The sequence below is a fragment of the Bombina bombina genome, chromosome 5 (genome assembly GCF_027579735.1).
Source record: "Bombina bombina isolate aBomBom1 chromosome 5, aBomBom1.pri, whole genome shotgun sequence".
Classification (NCBI taxonomy): domain Eukaryota; kingdom Metazoa; phylum Chordata; class Amphibia; order Anura; family Bombinatoridae; genus Bombina; species Bombina bombina.
The window spans coordinates 19,517,233-19,533,454 of NC_069503.1; the positions used below are offsets into that span (position 1 = coordinate 19,517,233).

A 16,222-nucleotide genomic window follows, 5' to 3' on the forward strand; every position below is an offset into this window, starting at 1 on the left:
GCAATAAAAATGAAGCATTTTCAGCCCCCGCGAGCCTAACAGCCCACAGGGAAAAAGTCAAATTTTAAGGTAAGAAAAAAATTGATTTATTCATATGCATTATCCCAAATATGAAACTGACTGACTGAAATAAGGAATTTTGAACATCCTGAGTCAAGGCAAATAAATGTTTGAATACATATATTTAGAACTTTATAAAAAAGTGCCCAACCATAGCTTAGAGTGTCACAGAAAATAAGACTTACTTACCCCAGGACACTCATCTACAAAGCCATACCAGTACTGAAACGAAAATCAGCAGAGGTAATGGTATATAAATAAGAGTATATCGTCGATCTGAAAAGGGAGGTAAGAGATGAATCTCTACGACCGATAACAGAGAACCTATGAAATAGACCCCGTAGAAGGAGATCATTGAATTCAAATAGGCAATACTCTCCTCACATCTCTCTGACATTCACTGCACGCTGAGAGGAAAACCGGGCTCCAACCTGCTGCGGAGCGCATATCAACGTAGAATCTAGCACAAACTTACTTCACCACCTCCATAGGAGGCAAAGTTTGTAAAACTGATTTGTGGGTGTGGTGAGGGGTGTATTTATAGGCATTTTGAGGTTTGGGAAACTTTGCCCCTCCTGGTAGGAATGTATATCCCATAAGTCACTAGCTCATGGACTCTTGCTAATTACATGAAAGAAATAAAAATTAAGTTTAAGTGCCCACTTCAATCTGAGTCTGCTCCCCAGAATGTACAAAGTTAGCACTTACCTTAAATGCTGTCCGACATCAGGACAGTCCAGCAGGTTTAAGAGGTCCTCTCCCTCCCATAGCCCTGTGAAATAAGATAAGCCTGAGTTAAATGTGCTTAGGCTGTTAGGAGAAGGGCAGCATCAATGTATTGGAGGTGAAGTGAGAATTATATCCCACCAGTTCATATTGCTTTAAAGCCACCAAGAGCTCTACTGACTGAGACTGATATGGACTAGGCTACACCCTAGAACAAAGCAGCACAATCTTGCACTAGTTTAAAAATAATAAATTCTTGATTGAAGAATCTAATCCAACACCTCACTTTACTTTTCCTTATCACTAATAAATGCAAAGAGAATGACTGGAGTGGGAGGGAAGGGAAGAGCTATATATATCTGCTGTGGTGCTCTTTGCCTCCTACTGTTGACCAGGAGGTGAAATCCCACAAGTAAGGATGATGATCCGTGGACTCATCGTGTCTTTAAAAAGAAAACAACTTCTGACACTTCTCTGCCATCCTCCTAGGATGAAAGGCAAAGAATGACTGGGAGATGAGGGAAGTGGGAGGAGTATTTAAGCCTTTGGCTGGGGTGACTTTGCCTCCTCCTGGTGGCTAGGTTCATATTTCCCAAAAGTAATGGATGCAGCTGTAGACTCTTTCCATTTAGGAAGAAAATTAACATTTTACTAGCTACCTATTGACCTATGTGTATAGAGAAAGCTAAGCTAAAAATATTGGCTCTCTCTGCAGGCTTGGCTCATTTGAAAGGACATGTCCTTTAGAACAACAGGTGGTGGTTTCTGTGTGCAAAGCCAGCTAATTCAAATAAAAAATAAAGCTAAGGGGTCAATTTCCATACAATAAATACTATGTAGCTGGTATAAGACGTCATTGTAAACATTTTGTTTATGGTATTTATTACACTGCATCTTCTTATTGTGCTGTGAAATAATTATCATCTGTTAGATTCTGCTGGTACACAAGGTTTTATATTACTGCCAGTTACATGACCGCACAAGTGCTTGACGAGCGCGCTCCTATGATAAAATGTTTTGTCACACTCTGTACATGGGAATTCTTTCACTCTGGCGTGAACCTTCTGATGCGTTTGGAGTCGCTCATTTCTTGTGAAACATTTCCCGCACTCTGTGCACGTATAAGGCTTCTCCCCTGTGTGCAACCTGTGATGAATTTGCATCTGATGTTTCCTAGCAAAGCATTTACCACATTCTGGACATGTGAAAGGTCTCTCCCCCGTGTGGATCATGTGATGAGAATGAAGCTGTCTCTTATGTAAAAAGCTTTTGCCGCACTCTGTACATGTGTGCGGTTTATCACCTGTATGAATTAATTGATGTTGCTGCAGCACGTAGTTGTGAGTAAAGCCTTTACCACAAACTGGACACCTAAAAGGTTTCTCCCCTGTGTGCAACTTGTGGTGACAAAGCAGCTGATATTTTCGTGAAAATCCTTTACTGCATTCAGTGCATGTATATGGTCTCTCTCCTGTGTGAGTTCTTTGATGAGATGTAAGTTGCCCCTTTTGTATAAAACTTTTCCAACACTCTGCACATGTGTGAGGTCTGTCACCCGTGTGGATCTTCTTGTGAATCAGAAGCATGTAGTTATGAGGAAAGCTCTTTCCACAATCCGTACACAAGTAAGGTTTCTCCCCTGTATGGACTCTATGGTGAGACAAAAGGTGCCCCTTTCGCACAAAGCTTTGCCCACACTCTGTACACGTGAACGGTCGCTCCCCCGTGTGAGCAATGCGGTGAGTGAGAAGGGCACTCTGGAACATAAAGCTTTTCCCGCACTCTGTACAGGTGTAAGGTTTCTCACGTACGTGATCCCTTTTGTGCACTGCAAGTGAGTTCTTAAGAGCAAAGCTTTTCCCACACACCTCACATGCAAACGGTTTCTGCCCAGTGTGAATCATCTGGTGGGACAGGAGCTGCCCCTTTTGAGGAAACCGTTTTCCACACTCGGAACAGCTATATGGTTTCTCCCCTGTGTGCTGTGCCATATGGATGAGGAAGTTGCATTTATTAGTAAACTGTTTCCTACACTCTGTACATGTAAAGGGCGTCTCTCCAGTGTGCAGCATCATATGACCCACAAGGTACTGCTTACGTCTGTAGGATTTTCCGCATTCCGAACAATGAAATGGTTTTTCTCCTGTGTGACTCATCATATGGTCATTAAGGTTCCCCTTTGTGCTGAAGGCTTTCCCACACTCAGAGCAACTAAATGGTTTCTCACCTTTATGAACCTTTTGGTGTTTAAGAAAGTTGTACTTATAAGCAAAGCTTTTCCCACACTCAGAGCACACAAACGTCTTCTCTCCCTTGTGCAGAGTCATGTGACGACAGAGATTTCCTCTACTACGGAATAGTTTGCCACACTCAGAGCACGTGACTGATCTGTCGAACTCACCAACACTAATGTTTAACCCATGTGATCCGTTTGCAGAATCAGTGGGCTCTGATAGGTCAGGAGACTCTCTCTCATATTTTATTGGGTCTTGGGATTGACCCAGTGTTTGAAACACATTATTACCATTTGTCACATTTGGCATCTGACTTGACCTGCTTCTGTCTGTGCTCCAATTTAAAATCCTGTCTAAAAACAGAAAGAAAAAATATTTAATTACTAGACATCAAAAATTAATTTGGTTTCAGTAGATTTGTAGAACCTTGGCTGTGTTAGTGACTCGTGGAGTATGTATGTTTGTGTGCACTTTATATGCCGATATATAATATATGTATGTTTGTGTGCACTGTATATGCGGATATATAATATATGTATTTTTGTGTGCACTGTATATGCTGATATATATTATATGCATGTTTGTGTGCACTGTATATGCTGATATATAACGTATGTCTGTGTGCACTGTATATGCTGATATATATAAACATATGTATGTATGTGTGCACTGTATATGATGATATAGAACATATGTATGTCTGTATGCACTGTACAGGGAGTGCAGAATTATTAGGCAAGTTGTATTTTTGAGGATTAATTTTATTATTGAACAACAACCATGTTCTCAATGAACCCAAAAAACTCATTAATATCAAAGCTGAATAGTTTTGGAAGTAGTTTTTAGTTTGTTTTTAGTTATAGCTATTTTAGGGGGATATCTGTGTGTGCAGGTGACTATTACTGTGCATAATTATTAGGCAACTTAACAAAAAACAAATATATACCCATTTCAATTATTTATTTTTACCAGTGAAACCAATATAACATCTCAACATTCACAAATATACATTTCTGACATTCAAAAACAAAACAAAAACAAATCAGTGACCAATATAGCCACCTTTCTTTGCAAGGACACTCAAAAGCCTGCCATCCATGGATTCTGTCAGTGTTTTGATCTGTTCACCATCAACATTGCGTGCAGCAGCAACCACAGCCTCCCAGACACTGTTCAGAGAGGTGTACTGTTTTCCCTCCTTGTAAATCTCACATTTGATGATGGACCACAGGTTCTCAATGGGGTTCAGATCAGGTGAACAAGGAGGCCATGTCATTAGATTTTTTTCTTTTATACCCTTTCTTGCCAGCCACGCTGTGGAGTACTTGGACGCGTGTGATGGAGCATTGTCCTGCATGAAAAACAGAATTTATGCTTACCTGATAAATTACTTTCTCCAACGGTGTGTCCGGTCCACGGCGTCATCCTTACTTGTGGGATATTCTCTTCCCCAACAGGAAATGGCAAAGAGCCCAGCAAAGCTGGTCACATGATCCCTCCTAGGCTCCGCCTACCCCAGTCATTCGACCGACGTAAAGGAGGAATATGCATAGGAGAAATCATATGATACCGTGGTGACTGTAGTTAGAGAAAATAATTCATCAGACCTGATTAAAAAAATCCAGGGCGGGCCGTGGACCGGACACACCGTTGGAGAAAGTAATTTATCAGGTAAGAATAAATTCTGTTTTCTCCAACATAGGTGTGTCCGGTCCACGGCGTCATCCTTACTTGTGGGAACCAATACCAAAGCTTTAGGACACGGATGATGGGAGGGAGCAAATCAGGTCACCTAGATGGAAGGCACCACGGCTTGCAAAACCTTTCTCCCAAAAATAGCCTCAGAAGAAGCAAAAGTATCAAATTTGTAAAATTTGGTAAAAGTGTGCAGTGAAGACCATGTCGCTGCCTTACATATCTGATCAACAGAAGCCTCGTTCTTGAAGGCGCATGTGGAAGCCACAGCCCTAGTGGAGTGAGCTGTGATTCTTTCAGGAGGCTGCCGTCCGGCAGTCTCATAAGCCAAACGGATGATGCTTTTAAGCCAAAAAGAGAGAGAGGTAGAAGTTGCTTTTTGACCTCTCCTTTTACCAGAATAAACAACAAACAAAGAAGATGTTTGTCTGAAATCCTTTGTAGCCTCTAAATAGAATTTTAGAGCACGAACTACATCCAAATTGTGTAACAAACGTTCCTTCTTTGAAACTGGACTCGGACACAAAGAAGGCACAACTATCTCCTGGTTAATGTTTTTGTTAGAAACAACTTTCGGAAGAAAACCAGGTTTAGTACGCAAAACCACCTTATCTGCATGGAACACCAGATAAGGAGGAGAACACTGCAGAGCAGATAACTCTGAAACTCTTCTAGCAGAAGAAATTGCAACCAAAAACAAAACTTTCCAAGATAGTAACTTAATATCTACGGAATGTAAGGGTTCAAACGGAACCCCTTGAAGAACTGAAAGAACTAAATTGAGACTCCAAGGAGGAGTCAAAGGTTTGTAAACAGGCTTGATTCTAACCAGAGCCTGAACAAAAGCTTGAACATCTGGCACAGCTGCCAGTTTTTTGTGAAGTAAAACAGATAAAGCAGAAATCTGTCCCTTCAAAGAACTTGCAGATAATCCTTTCTCCAAACCCTCCTGTAGAAAGGATAGAATCTTCGGAATTTTTATCTTGTTCCATGGGAATCCTTTAGATTCACACCAACAAATATACTTTTTCCATATTTTATGGTAAATTTTCCTAGTTACAGGCTTTCTAGCCTGAACAAGAGTATCAATGACAGAATCTGAAAACCCACGCTTTGATAAAATCAAGCGTTCAATCTCCAAGCAGTCAGTTGGAGTGAAGCCAGATTCGGATGTTCGAATGGACCTTGAACAAGAAGGTCCTGTCTCAAAGGTAGCTTCCATGGTGGAGCCGATGACATATTCACCAGGTCTGCATACCAAGTTCTGCGTGGCCACACAGGAGCTATCAAGATCACCAAAGCCCTCTCCTGATTGATCCTGGCTACCAGCCTGGGAATGAGAGGGAACGGTGGGAATACATAAGCTAGGTTGAAGGTCCAAGGCGCTATCAGTGCATCTACTAGAGTCGCCCTGGGATCCCTGGATCTGGACCCGTAGCAAGGAACCTTGAAGTTCTGACGAAACGCCATCAGGTCCATGTCTGGAATGCCCCATAATTGAGTTATTTGGGCAAAGATTTCCGGATGGAGTTCCCACTCCCCCGGATGGAAAGTCTGACGACTCAGAAAATCCGCTTCCCAATTTTCCACTCCTGGGATGTGGATTGCAGACAAGTGGCAGGAGTGATTCTCCGCCCATTGAATTATTTTGGTCACTTCCTCCATCGCCAGGGAACTCCTTGTTCCCCCCTGATGGTTGATATATGCAACAGTCGTCATGTTGTCTGATTGAAACCTTATGAATTTGGCCTTTGCTAGTTGAGGCCAAGCTTTGAGAGCATTGAATATCGCTCGCAGTTCCAGAATGTTTATCGGGAGAAGAGATTCTTCCCGGGACCATAGCCCCTGAGCTTTCAGGGGTTCCCAGACCGCGCCCCAGCCCACCAGACTGGCGTCGGTCGTGACAATGACCCACTCTGGTCTACGGAAGCTCATTCCCTGTGACAGGTTGTCCAGGTTCAGCCACCAACGGAGTGAATCTCTGGTTCTTTGATCTACTTGGATCGTCGGAGACAAGTCTGTATAATCCCCATTCCACTGTCTGAGCATGCACAGTTGTAATGGTCTTAGATGAATTCGTGCAAAAGGAACTATGTCCATTGCCGCAACCATCAAACCTATTACTTCCATGCACTGCGCTATGGAAGGAAGAAGAACAGAATGAAGTACTTGACAAGAGCTTAGAAGTTTTGATTTTCTGGCCTCTGTCAGAAAAATCTTCATTTCTAAGGAGTCTATTATTGTTCCCAAGAAGGGAACACTTGTTGACGGGGACAGAGAACTTTTTTCTATGTTCACTTTCCACCCGTGAGATCTGAGAAAGGCTAGGACAATGTCCGTATGAGCCTTTGCTTTTGACAGAGACGACGCTTGAATCAGTATGTCGTCCAAGTAAGGTACTACTGCAATGCCCCTTGGTCTTAGCACCGCTAGAAGGGACCCTAGTACCTTTGTGAAAATCCTTGGAGCAGTGGCTAATCCGAATGGAAGTGCCACAAACTGGTAATGCTTGTCCAGAAAGGCGAACCTTAGGAACCGATGATGTTCCTTGTGGATAGGAATATGTAGATACGCATCCTTTAAATCCACCGTGGTCATGAATTGACCTTCCTGGATGGTAGGAAGAATTGTTCGAATGGTTTCCATCTTGAACGATGGAACCCTGAGAAATTTGTTTAGAATCTTGAGATCTAAAATTGGTCTGAATGTTCCTTCTTTTTTGGGAACTATGAACAGATTGGAGTAAAACCCCATCCCTTGTTCTCCTAATGGAACAGGATGAATCACTCCCATTCTTAACAAGTCTTCTACACAATGTAAGAATGCCTGTCTTTTTATTTGGTTTGAAGACAATTGAGACCTGTGGAACCTCCCCCTTGGGGGTAGTTCCTTGAATTCCAGGAGATAACCTTGAGAAACTATTTCTAGCGCCCAAGGATCCTGAACATCTCTTGCCCAAGCCTGAGCAAAGAGAGAGAGTCTGCCCCCCACCAGATCCGGTCCCGGATCGGGGGCCAACACTTCATGCTGTTTTAGTAGCAGTGGCAGGTTTCTTGGCCTGCTTACCCTTGTTCCAGCCTTGCATCGGTCTCCAGGCTGGTTTGGTTTGAGAACTATTACCCTCTTGCTTAGAGGGTGTAGAATTTGAGGCTGGTCCGTTTCTGCGAAAGGGACGAAAATTTGGCTTATTTTTAGCCTTAAAAGACCTATCCTGAGGAAGGGCGTGGCCCTTTCCCCCAGTGATGTCTGAAATAATCTCTTTCAAGTCAGGGCCAAACAGCGTTTTACCTTTGAAAGGGATGTTAAGCAATTTGTTCTTGGAGGACACATCCGCTGACCAAGACTTTAGCCAAAGCGCTCTGCGCGCCACAATAGCAAAACCTGAATTTTTCGCCGCTAATCTAGCTAATTGCAAAGTGGCGTCTAAGATAAAAGAGTTAGCCAATTTAAGTGCTTGAACTCTGTCCATAACCTCCTCATACGAAGAGTCTTTATCGAGCGACTTTTCTAGTTCTTTCGAACCAGAAACACGCTGCTGTAGTGACAGGAACAATGCATGAAATTGGTTGTAGAAGGTAACCTTGCTGAACAAACAACTTTTTAAGCAAACCCTCTAATTTTTTATCCATAGGATCTTTGAAAGCACAACTATCTTCTATAGGGATAGTAGTGCGTTTGTTTAGAGTAGAAACCGCCCCCTCGACCTTGGGGACTGTCTACCATAAGTCCTTTCTGAGGTCGACCATAGGAAATAATTTTTTAAATATAGGGGGAGGAACAAAAGGTATGCCCGGCCTATCCCATTCCTTATTTACAATGTCCGCCACCCGCTTGGGTATAGGAAAAGCATCGGGGGGCACCGGGACCTCTAGGAACTTGTCCATCTTACATAATTTCTCTGGAATGACCAAATTGTCACAATCATCCAGAGTAGATAACACCTCCTTAAGCAGAGCGCGGAGATGTTCCAATTTAAATTTAAAAATAATAACATCAGGTTCAGCTTGTTGAGAAATTTTTCCTGAATCTGAAATTTCTCCCTCAGACAAAACCTCCCTCCTGGCCCCTTCAGATTGGTGTGAGGGTATGTCAGAACCATTATCATCAGCGTCCTCATGCTCTTCAGTATCTAAAACAGAGCAATCGCGCTTTCTCTGATAAGTAGGCATTTTGGACAAAATGTTTTTAATAGAATTATCCATTACAGCCGTTAATTGTTGCATAGTAAGAAGGATTGGCGCACTAGATGTACTAGGGGCCTCTTGTGTGGGCAAGACTGGTGTAGACACAGAAGGGGATGATGCAGTACCATGCTTACTCCCCTCGCTTGAGGAATCATTTTGGGCAACATCATTATCATTATCAGTGGCATCATTGTCCCTACTTTGTCTGGACACTATGTCACATTCATCACATATATTTAAATGGGGAGGAACCTTGGCTTCCAAACATACAGAACATCGTCTATCTGATGGTTCAGACATGTTAACAGGCATAAACTTGATAACAAAGCACAAAAAAACGTTTTAAAATAAAACCGTTACTGTCACTTTAAATTTTAAACTGAAAATGTGAAAAAGTATGAAGGAATTGTTCAAAATTCACCAAAATTTCACCACAGTGTCTTAAAGCCTTAAAAGTATTGCACACCAAATTTGAAAGCTTTAACTCTTAAAATAACGGAACCGGAGCCGTTTTTACATTTAACCCCTATACAGTCCCTGGTATCTGCTTTGCTGAGACCCAACCAAGCCCAGAGGGGAATACGATACCAAATGACGCCTTCAATAAGCTTTTTCAGTGGTTCTTAGCTCCTCACACATGCATCTGCATGCCTTGCTTTCCAAAAACAACTGCGCATTAGTGGCGCGAAAATGAGGCTCTGCCTATGTCTAGAAAAGGCCCCCAGTGAAAAAGGTGTCCAATACAGAGCCTGCCGTTTTTTTTTTAATACATCCCCAAGATTAAAAGAACTATTTATAGTTAACATCCATTAAATATACTTATAAAGTAATCGTTTTAGCCCAGAAAAATGTCTACCAGTCTTTAAAGCCCTTGTGAAGCCCTTTATTCTTATACTAAACTAAGAAAATGGCTTACCGGTTCCCATAGGGAAAATGACAGCTTCCAGCATTACCAAGTCTTGTTAGAAATGTGTCATACCTCAAGCAGCAAAAGTCTGCCCACTATTTCCCCCAACTGAAGTTAATTCATCTCAACAGTCCTGTGTGGAAACAGCCATCGATTTTAGTAACGGTTGCTAAAATCATTTTCCTCTTACAAACAGAAATCTTCATCTCTTTTCTGTTTCAGAGTAAATAGTACATACCAGCACTATTTTAAAATAACAAACTCTTGATTGAAGAATAAAACTACATTTAAACACCAAAAAACTCTTAGCCATCTCCGTGGAGATGTTGCCTGTGCAACGGCAAAGAGAATGACTGGGGTAGGCGGAGCCTAGGAGGGATCATGTGACCAGCTTTGCTGGGCTCTTTGCCATTTCCTGTTGGGGAAGAGAATATCCCACAAGTAAGGATGACGCCGTGGACCGGACACACCTATGTTGGAGAAATCATGTTTTTCTTGAAGAATGCAGACTTCTTCCTGTACCACTGCTTGAAGAAGGTGTCTTCCAGAAACTTTCAGTAGGACTGGGAGTTGAGCTTGACTCCATCCTCAACCCGAAAAGGCCCCACAAGCTCATCTTTGATGATACCAGCCCAAACCAGTACTCCACCTCCACCTTGCTGGCGTCTGAGTCGGACTGGAGCTCTCTGCCCTTTACCAATCCAGCCACAGGCCCATCCATCTGGCCCATCAAGACTCACTCTCATTTCATCAGTCCATAAAACCTTAGAAAAATCAGTCTTGAGATATTTCTTGGCCCAGTCTTGATGTTTCAGCTTGTGTGTCTTGTTCAGTGGTGGTCGTCTTTCAGCCTTTCTTACCTTGGCCATGTCTCTGAGTATTGCACACCTTGTGCTTTTGGGCACTCTAGTGATGTTGCAGCTCTGAAATATGGCCAAACTGGTGGCAAGTGGCATCTTGGCAGCTGCACGCTTGACTTTTCTCAGTTCATGGGCAGTTATTTTGTGCCTTGGTTTTTCCACACGCTTCTTGCGACCCTGTTGACTATTTTGAATGAAACGCTTGATTGTTCGATGATCACGCTTCAGAAGCTTTGCAATTTTAAGAGTGCTGCATCCCTCTGCAAGATATCTCACTATTTTTGACTTTTCTGAGCCGGTCAAGTCCTTCTTTTGACCCATTTTGCCAAAGGAAAGGAAGTTGCCTAATAATTATGCACACCTGATATAGGGTGTTGATGTCATTAGACCACACCCCTTCTCATTACAGAGATGCACATCACCTAATATGCTTAATTGGTAGTAGGCTTTCAAGCCTATACAGCTTGGAGTAAGACAACATGCATAAAGAGGATGATGTGGTCAAAATACTCATTTGCCTAATAATTCTGCACTCCCTGTATATGCTAATATATAACATATGTACTGTATGTCTATGTGCACTGTAAATGCTAATATATAAACATATGTATGTCTGTGTGCACTGTATATGCTGATATATATGTATGGTTGTGTGCACTGTATATGCTGATATATAAAACATATGTATGTCTGTGTGCACTGTATATGCTGATCTATAACATATGTATGTCTGTGTATATGCTAATATATAACATGTATGTCTGTGTATATGCTGATATATAACATATGTATATCTCTGTGCACTGTATATGCTGATATATAAACATATGTATGCCTGTGTGCACTGTATATGCTGATATATAAACATATGTATGTCTGTGTGCACTGTATATGCTGATATATAACATATGTATGTCTGTGTGCACTGTATATGCTGATATATAAACATATATATGTCTGTGTGCACTGTATATGCTGATATATAACATATGTATTTCTGTGTGCACTGTATATGCTGATATATAACATATGTATGTCTGTGTGCACTGTATATGCTGAAATAAAACATGTATGTCTGAGTGCACTGTATATGATTATATATATAAAATATGTATGTCTACGAAGCCTCTGACGAAGCGGATACATCCGTGAAACGCATTAGGCTACGCCCACCTTTCGCCACGCTGTTAGACGCTGCATTTGTGTTTAACTGCTGGTTACAAAGTAACTGTTTGTTGCTTTTTAATTGTTTTTGCCGCTGGGAAACTTTTTACTAGCAAAGTGGATTACACTGCAGTGTGATTTAACTGTTTTACTCCACACGGAGATCTAACTACGGACCATTGGTTCTAAACAGCGGATGTTTTTCTACTCATCTGGGGTGCTCTACACTTTTACCTTAACTCATATCGATTAAGGTTTTATCTTGTGAGTACCCACCCTGAAGGGGGACTGTTTGTTTGTATTATGCTGAATCTGTATTAAACATATTACGCTATGAGGAGTCTCTGTGCGCTTATTACTTTAGATCATCATGCCTGTGTATATGCTGATATATTAACATATGTATGTCTGTGTGCACTGTATATGCTGATATATAACATATGTATGTCTGTGTGCACTGTATATGCTGATATATAACATATGTATGTCTGTGTGCACTGTATATGCTGATATATAACATATGTATGTCTGTGTGCACTGCACATGCTGATGTATAACATAAATATGTCTGTGAGCACTTTATATGCTGATATATAACATGTTTGTATGGGAGCACTCTATATGCTGATATATAACATATGTATGTCTGTGTGCACTGTATATGCTGATATAAAACATATGTATGTCTGTGTGCACTGTATATGCTAATATATAACATATGTATGTCTGTGTGCACTGTATATGCTGATATATAACATAAGTATGTCTGTGTGCACTGTATATGCTGATATATAACATAAGTATGTCTGTGAGCACTTTATATGCTGATATATAACATGTTTGTATGGGAGCACTCTATATGCTGATATATAACATATGTATGTTTGTGTGCACTGTATATGCTGATATATAACGTATGTCTGTTTGTGTGCACTGTATATGCTGATATATAACATATGTATGTCTGTGTGCACTGTATATGCTGATATATAATATATGTATGTATGTGTGTTCTATATATGCTGATATATAACATATGTATGTCTGTGTATATGCTAATATATATATGTCTGTGTGCACTGTATATGCTGATATATAACATATGTATGTCTGTGTGCACTGTATATGCTGATATATAATATATGTATGTATGTGTGTTCTATATATGCTGATATATAACATATGTATGTCTGTGTATATGCTAATATATATATATGTCTGTGTGCACTGTATATGCTGATATATAACATATGTATGTCTGTGTGCACTGTATATGCTGATATATAATATATGTATGTTTGTGTGCACTGTATATGCTGATATATAACATATGTATGTCTGTGTGCACTGTATATAATATATATTCCATATGTATGTTTGTGTGCACTGTATATGCTGATATATAACATAAGTATGTCTGTGAGCACTGTATATGCTGATATATAACATATGTATGTCTGTGTGCACTGTATATGCTGATATATAACATAAGTATGTCTGTGAGCACTTTATATGCTGATATATAACATGTTTGTATGGGAGCACTCTATATGCTGATATATAACATATGTATGTTTGTGTGCACTGTATATGCTGATATATAACGTATGTCTGTTTGTGTGCACTGTATATGCTAATATATAACATATGTATGTCTGTGTGCACTGTATATGCTGATATATAATATATGTATGTATGTGTGCACTATATATGCTGATATATAACATATGTATGTCTGTGTATATGCTAATATATAATATATGTATGTCTGTGTGCACTGTATATGCTGATATATAACATGTATGTCTGTGTGCACTGTATATGCTGATATATAATATATGTATGTTTGTGTGCACTGTATATGCTGATATATAACATATGTATGTCTGTGTGCACATTTGTACAAAAGTGCAACATAATTCCCTTGATTAATGTCACAGAATATAAAACAAAATCAACTTAAAAAGTACTTCACCATATAGAAAAATATTCACATCGAGACCCAGCACATCAGTGCAACATACTAACCAGATACTTACAATATGAAATTAATAGAGAGGATTATTTTGCACTTTTGTACACATATATAGTGACACTGTCACTGGATCTGTTGGTTTTGTAAATACACTTGTGGTCATTGGATGCAATTATAGGTAGGTATGGATTGGCTTGCAAGTCTTTGGGAAGATTAGAATCAATAGGTAGCGTAGCCCTCTTTATAGGTACAATTTTACAAACATAATATGCCTGAGGAAACAGTGTTTACCGAGAAACGCGTTGCAGTTTTTTTATCCTTAATACTTGGATTACACAGTTTTTAGTAAGAGAGTTTTTACATGATGTTTTAATATTCAAAAAAATGTATTTGATTTTTATAAAAACACTCGGCATACTGTGTTAACCTTTGAGTCTACACTACCTGGAGAGTTAGCTCCACTTTATCCACACTATGAGGATCCTGTGTTCCAGCAGTGCCGGAGTTCGGCTAGCTGGATTGCCGTGTAAAAGATCCAGTCTGCACCTGTTGGCATAATGTGAGTACCCTGTACTGTTTTATAACATAGCAAGAATCCCCACTTGACTGATACACACATGCGGCGCCTCTTTCGTTTTGTCATTCTGTTGTAGAGCTAACACATTGATTGTGTGAAGAGTGCAGCCACTGTCCATCGGATGATTCCTGCCATATGAAGAGACTGTTTTATGTTAATTCTAAGACTTTCCATCTACAATATATGATATTTAGTATCATTATTGGATATTGATTAATCTTCTTAATACATGTGTACCTATTAGCCTATGTTGCATACTAGTCGCTATTTTGCATGTAAATAGCGCCTCCTATTGGGTAAGTATATTTGTGTACTATCCTGCTTTTGTGTCACATATAGCACAGTAGGGTTTGCTATGACACAAAACAAACAAGCCGACTGCAATATAAATAGCAGCAGATATTAACAAATAAACAGCATTCACTGAATGTTAACGCTCCTGGTTATCGACTGCAATATTATTCCACCAGTGCTGTCACACTATAAAACCTACTCTGGTCCCCTTGTGCAGTAGATTTTATCAGCAAATAAATACAAAGCTCTGACATATGAGAGCAAATGCCTGGGTATAATGTTCCTTTACAGGGAAATAAATGTATAAACTGTACACAGAGGGTCACATTACTACGCTACACCTCTAGCAGTGATACCAGACGTTAATGTTAAATGTTTCTAATCTACTTCTACGCCCCTTTAAAAGTGACAATAATAGGTTTATAATATGACTCTAAATCTGATCAGAGATAAGACCATTAAATATGCTCTCTGCTCAATCAGAATGCCAGAGCACTGTGTGTACCAGGGCATCAGTAAGCAGGGCACTGTGTGTACCAGGGCATCACTAAGCAGAGCACTGTGTGTACCAGGGCATCAGTAAGCAGGGCACTGTGTGTACCAGGGCATCACTAAGCAGAGCACTGTGTTTACCAAGGCATCACTAAACAGGGCACTGTGTGTACCAGGGCATCAGTAAGCAGGGCACTGTGTGTACCAGGGCATCACAAAGCAGGGCACTGTGTGTACCAGGGCATCAGTAAGCAGGGCACTGTGTGTACCAGGGCATCACTAAGCAGAGCACTGTGTGTACCAGGGCATCAGTAAGCAGGGCACTGTGTGTACCAGGGCATCACTAAGCAGGGCACTGTGTGTACCAGGGCATCAGTAAGCAGGGCACTGTGTGTACCAGGGCATCACTAAACAGGGCACTGTGTGTACCAGGGCATCAGTAAGCAGGGCACTGTGTGTACCAGGGCATCACTAAGCAGGGCACTGTGTGTACCACGGCATCAGTAAGCAGGGCACTGTGTGTACCAAGGCATCAGTAAGCAGGGCACTGTGTGTACCAGGGCATCACTAAACAGGGCACTGTGTGTACCAGGGCATCAGTAAGCAGGGCACTGTGTGTACCAGGGCATCACTAAGCAGAGCACTGTGTTTACCAAGGCATCACTAAACAGGGCACTGTGTGTACCAGGGCATCAGTAAGCAGGGCACTGTGTGTACCAGGTCATCACAAAGCAGGGCACTGTGTGTACCAGGGCATCAGTAAGCAGGGCACTGTGTGTACCAGGGCATCACTAAGCAGAGCACTGTGTGTACCAGGGCATCAGTAAGCAGGGCACTGTGTGTACCAGGGCATCACTAAGCAGGGCACTGTGTGTACCAGGGCATCAGTAAGCAGGGCACTGTGTGTACCAGGGCATCACTAAACAGGGCACTGTGTGTACCAGGGCATCAGTAAGCAGGGCACTGTGTGTACCAGGGCATCACTAAGCAGGGCACTGTGTGTACCACGGCATCAGTAAGCAGGGCACTGTGTGTACCAAGGCATCAGTAAGCA

The 16,222-nt window shown here is 41.2% G+C and overlaps 1 protein-coding gene across 1 annotated transcript; it reads right to left on the minus strand.

The window, feature by feature from the left end:
• Positions 1 to 1,651: 1,651 nt before the first annotated feature.
• Positions 1,652 to 3,368, minus strand: LOC128659700 (gastrula zinc finger protein XlCGF57.1-like). Its single transcript, XM_053713271.1, has one exon. It carries the CDS (start codon positions 3,327 to 3,329, stop codon positions 1,707 to 1,709), a length of 1,623 nt encoding a protein of 540 aa, XP_053569246.1. The 5' UTR covers positions 3,330 to 3,368; the 3' UTR covers positions 1,652 to 1,706.
• Between the last annotated feature and the right edge of the window lie 12,854 nt (positions 3,369 to 16,222).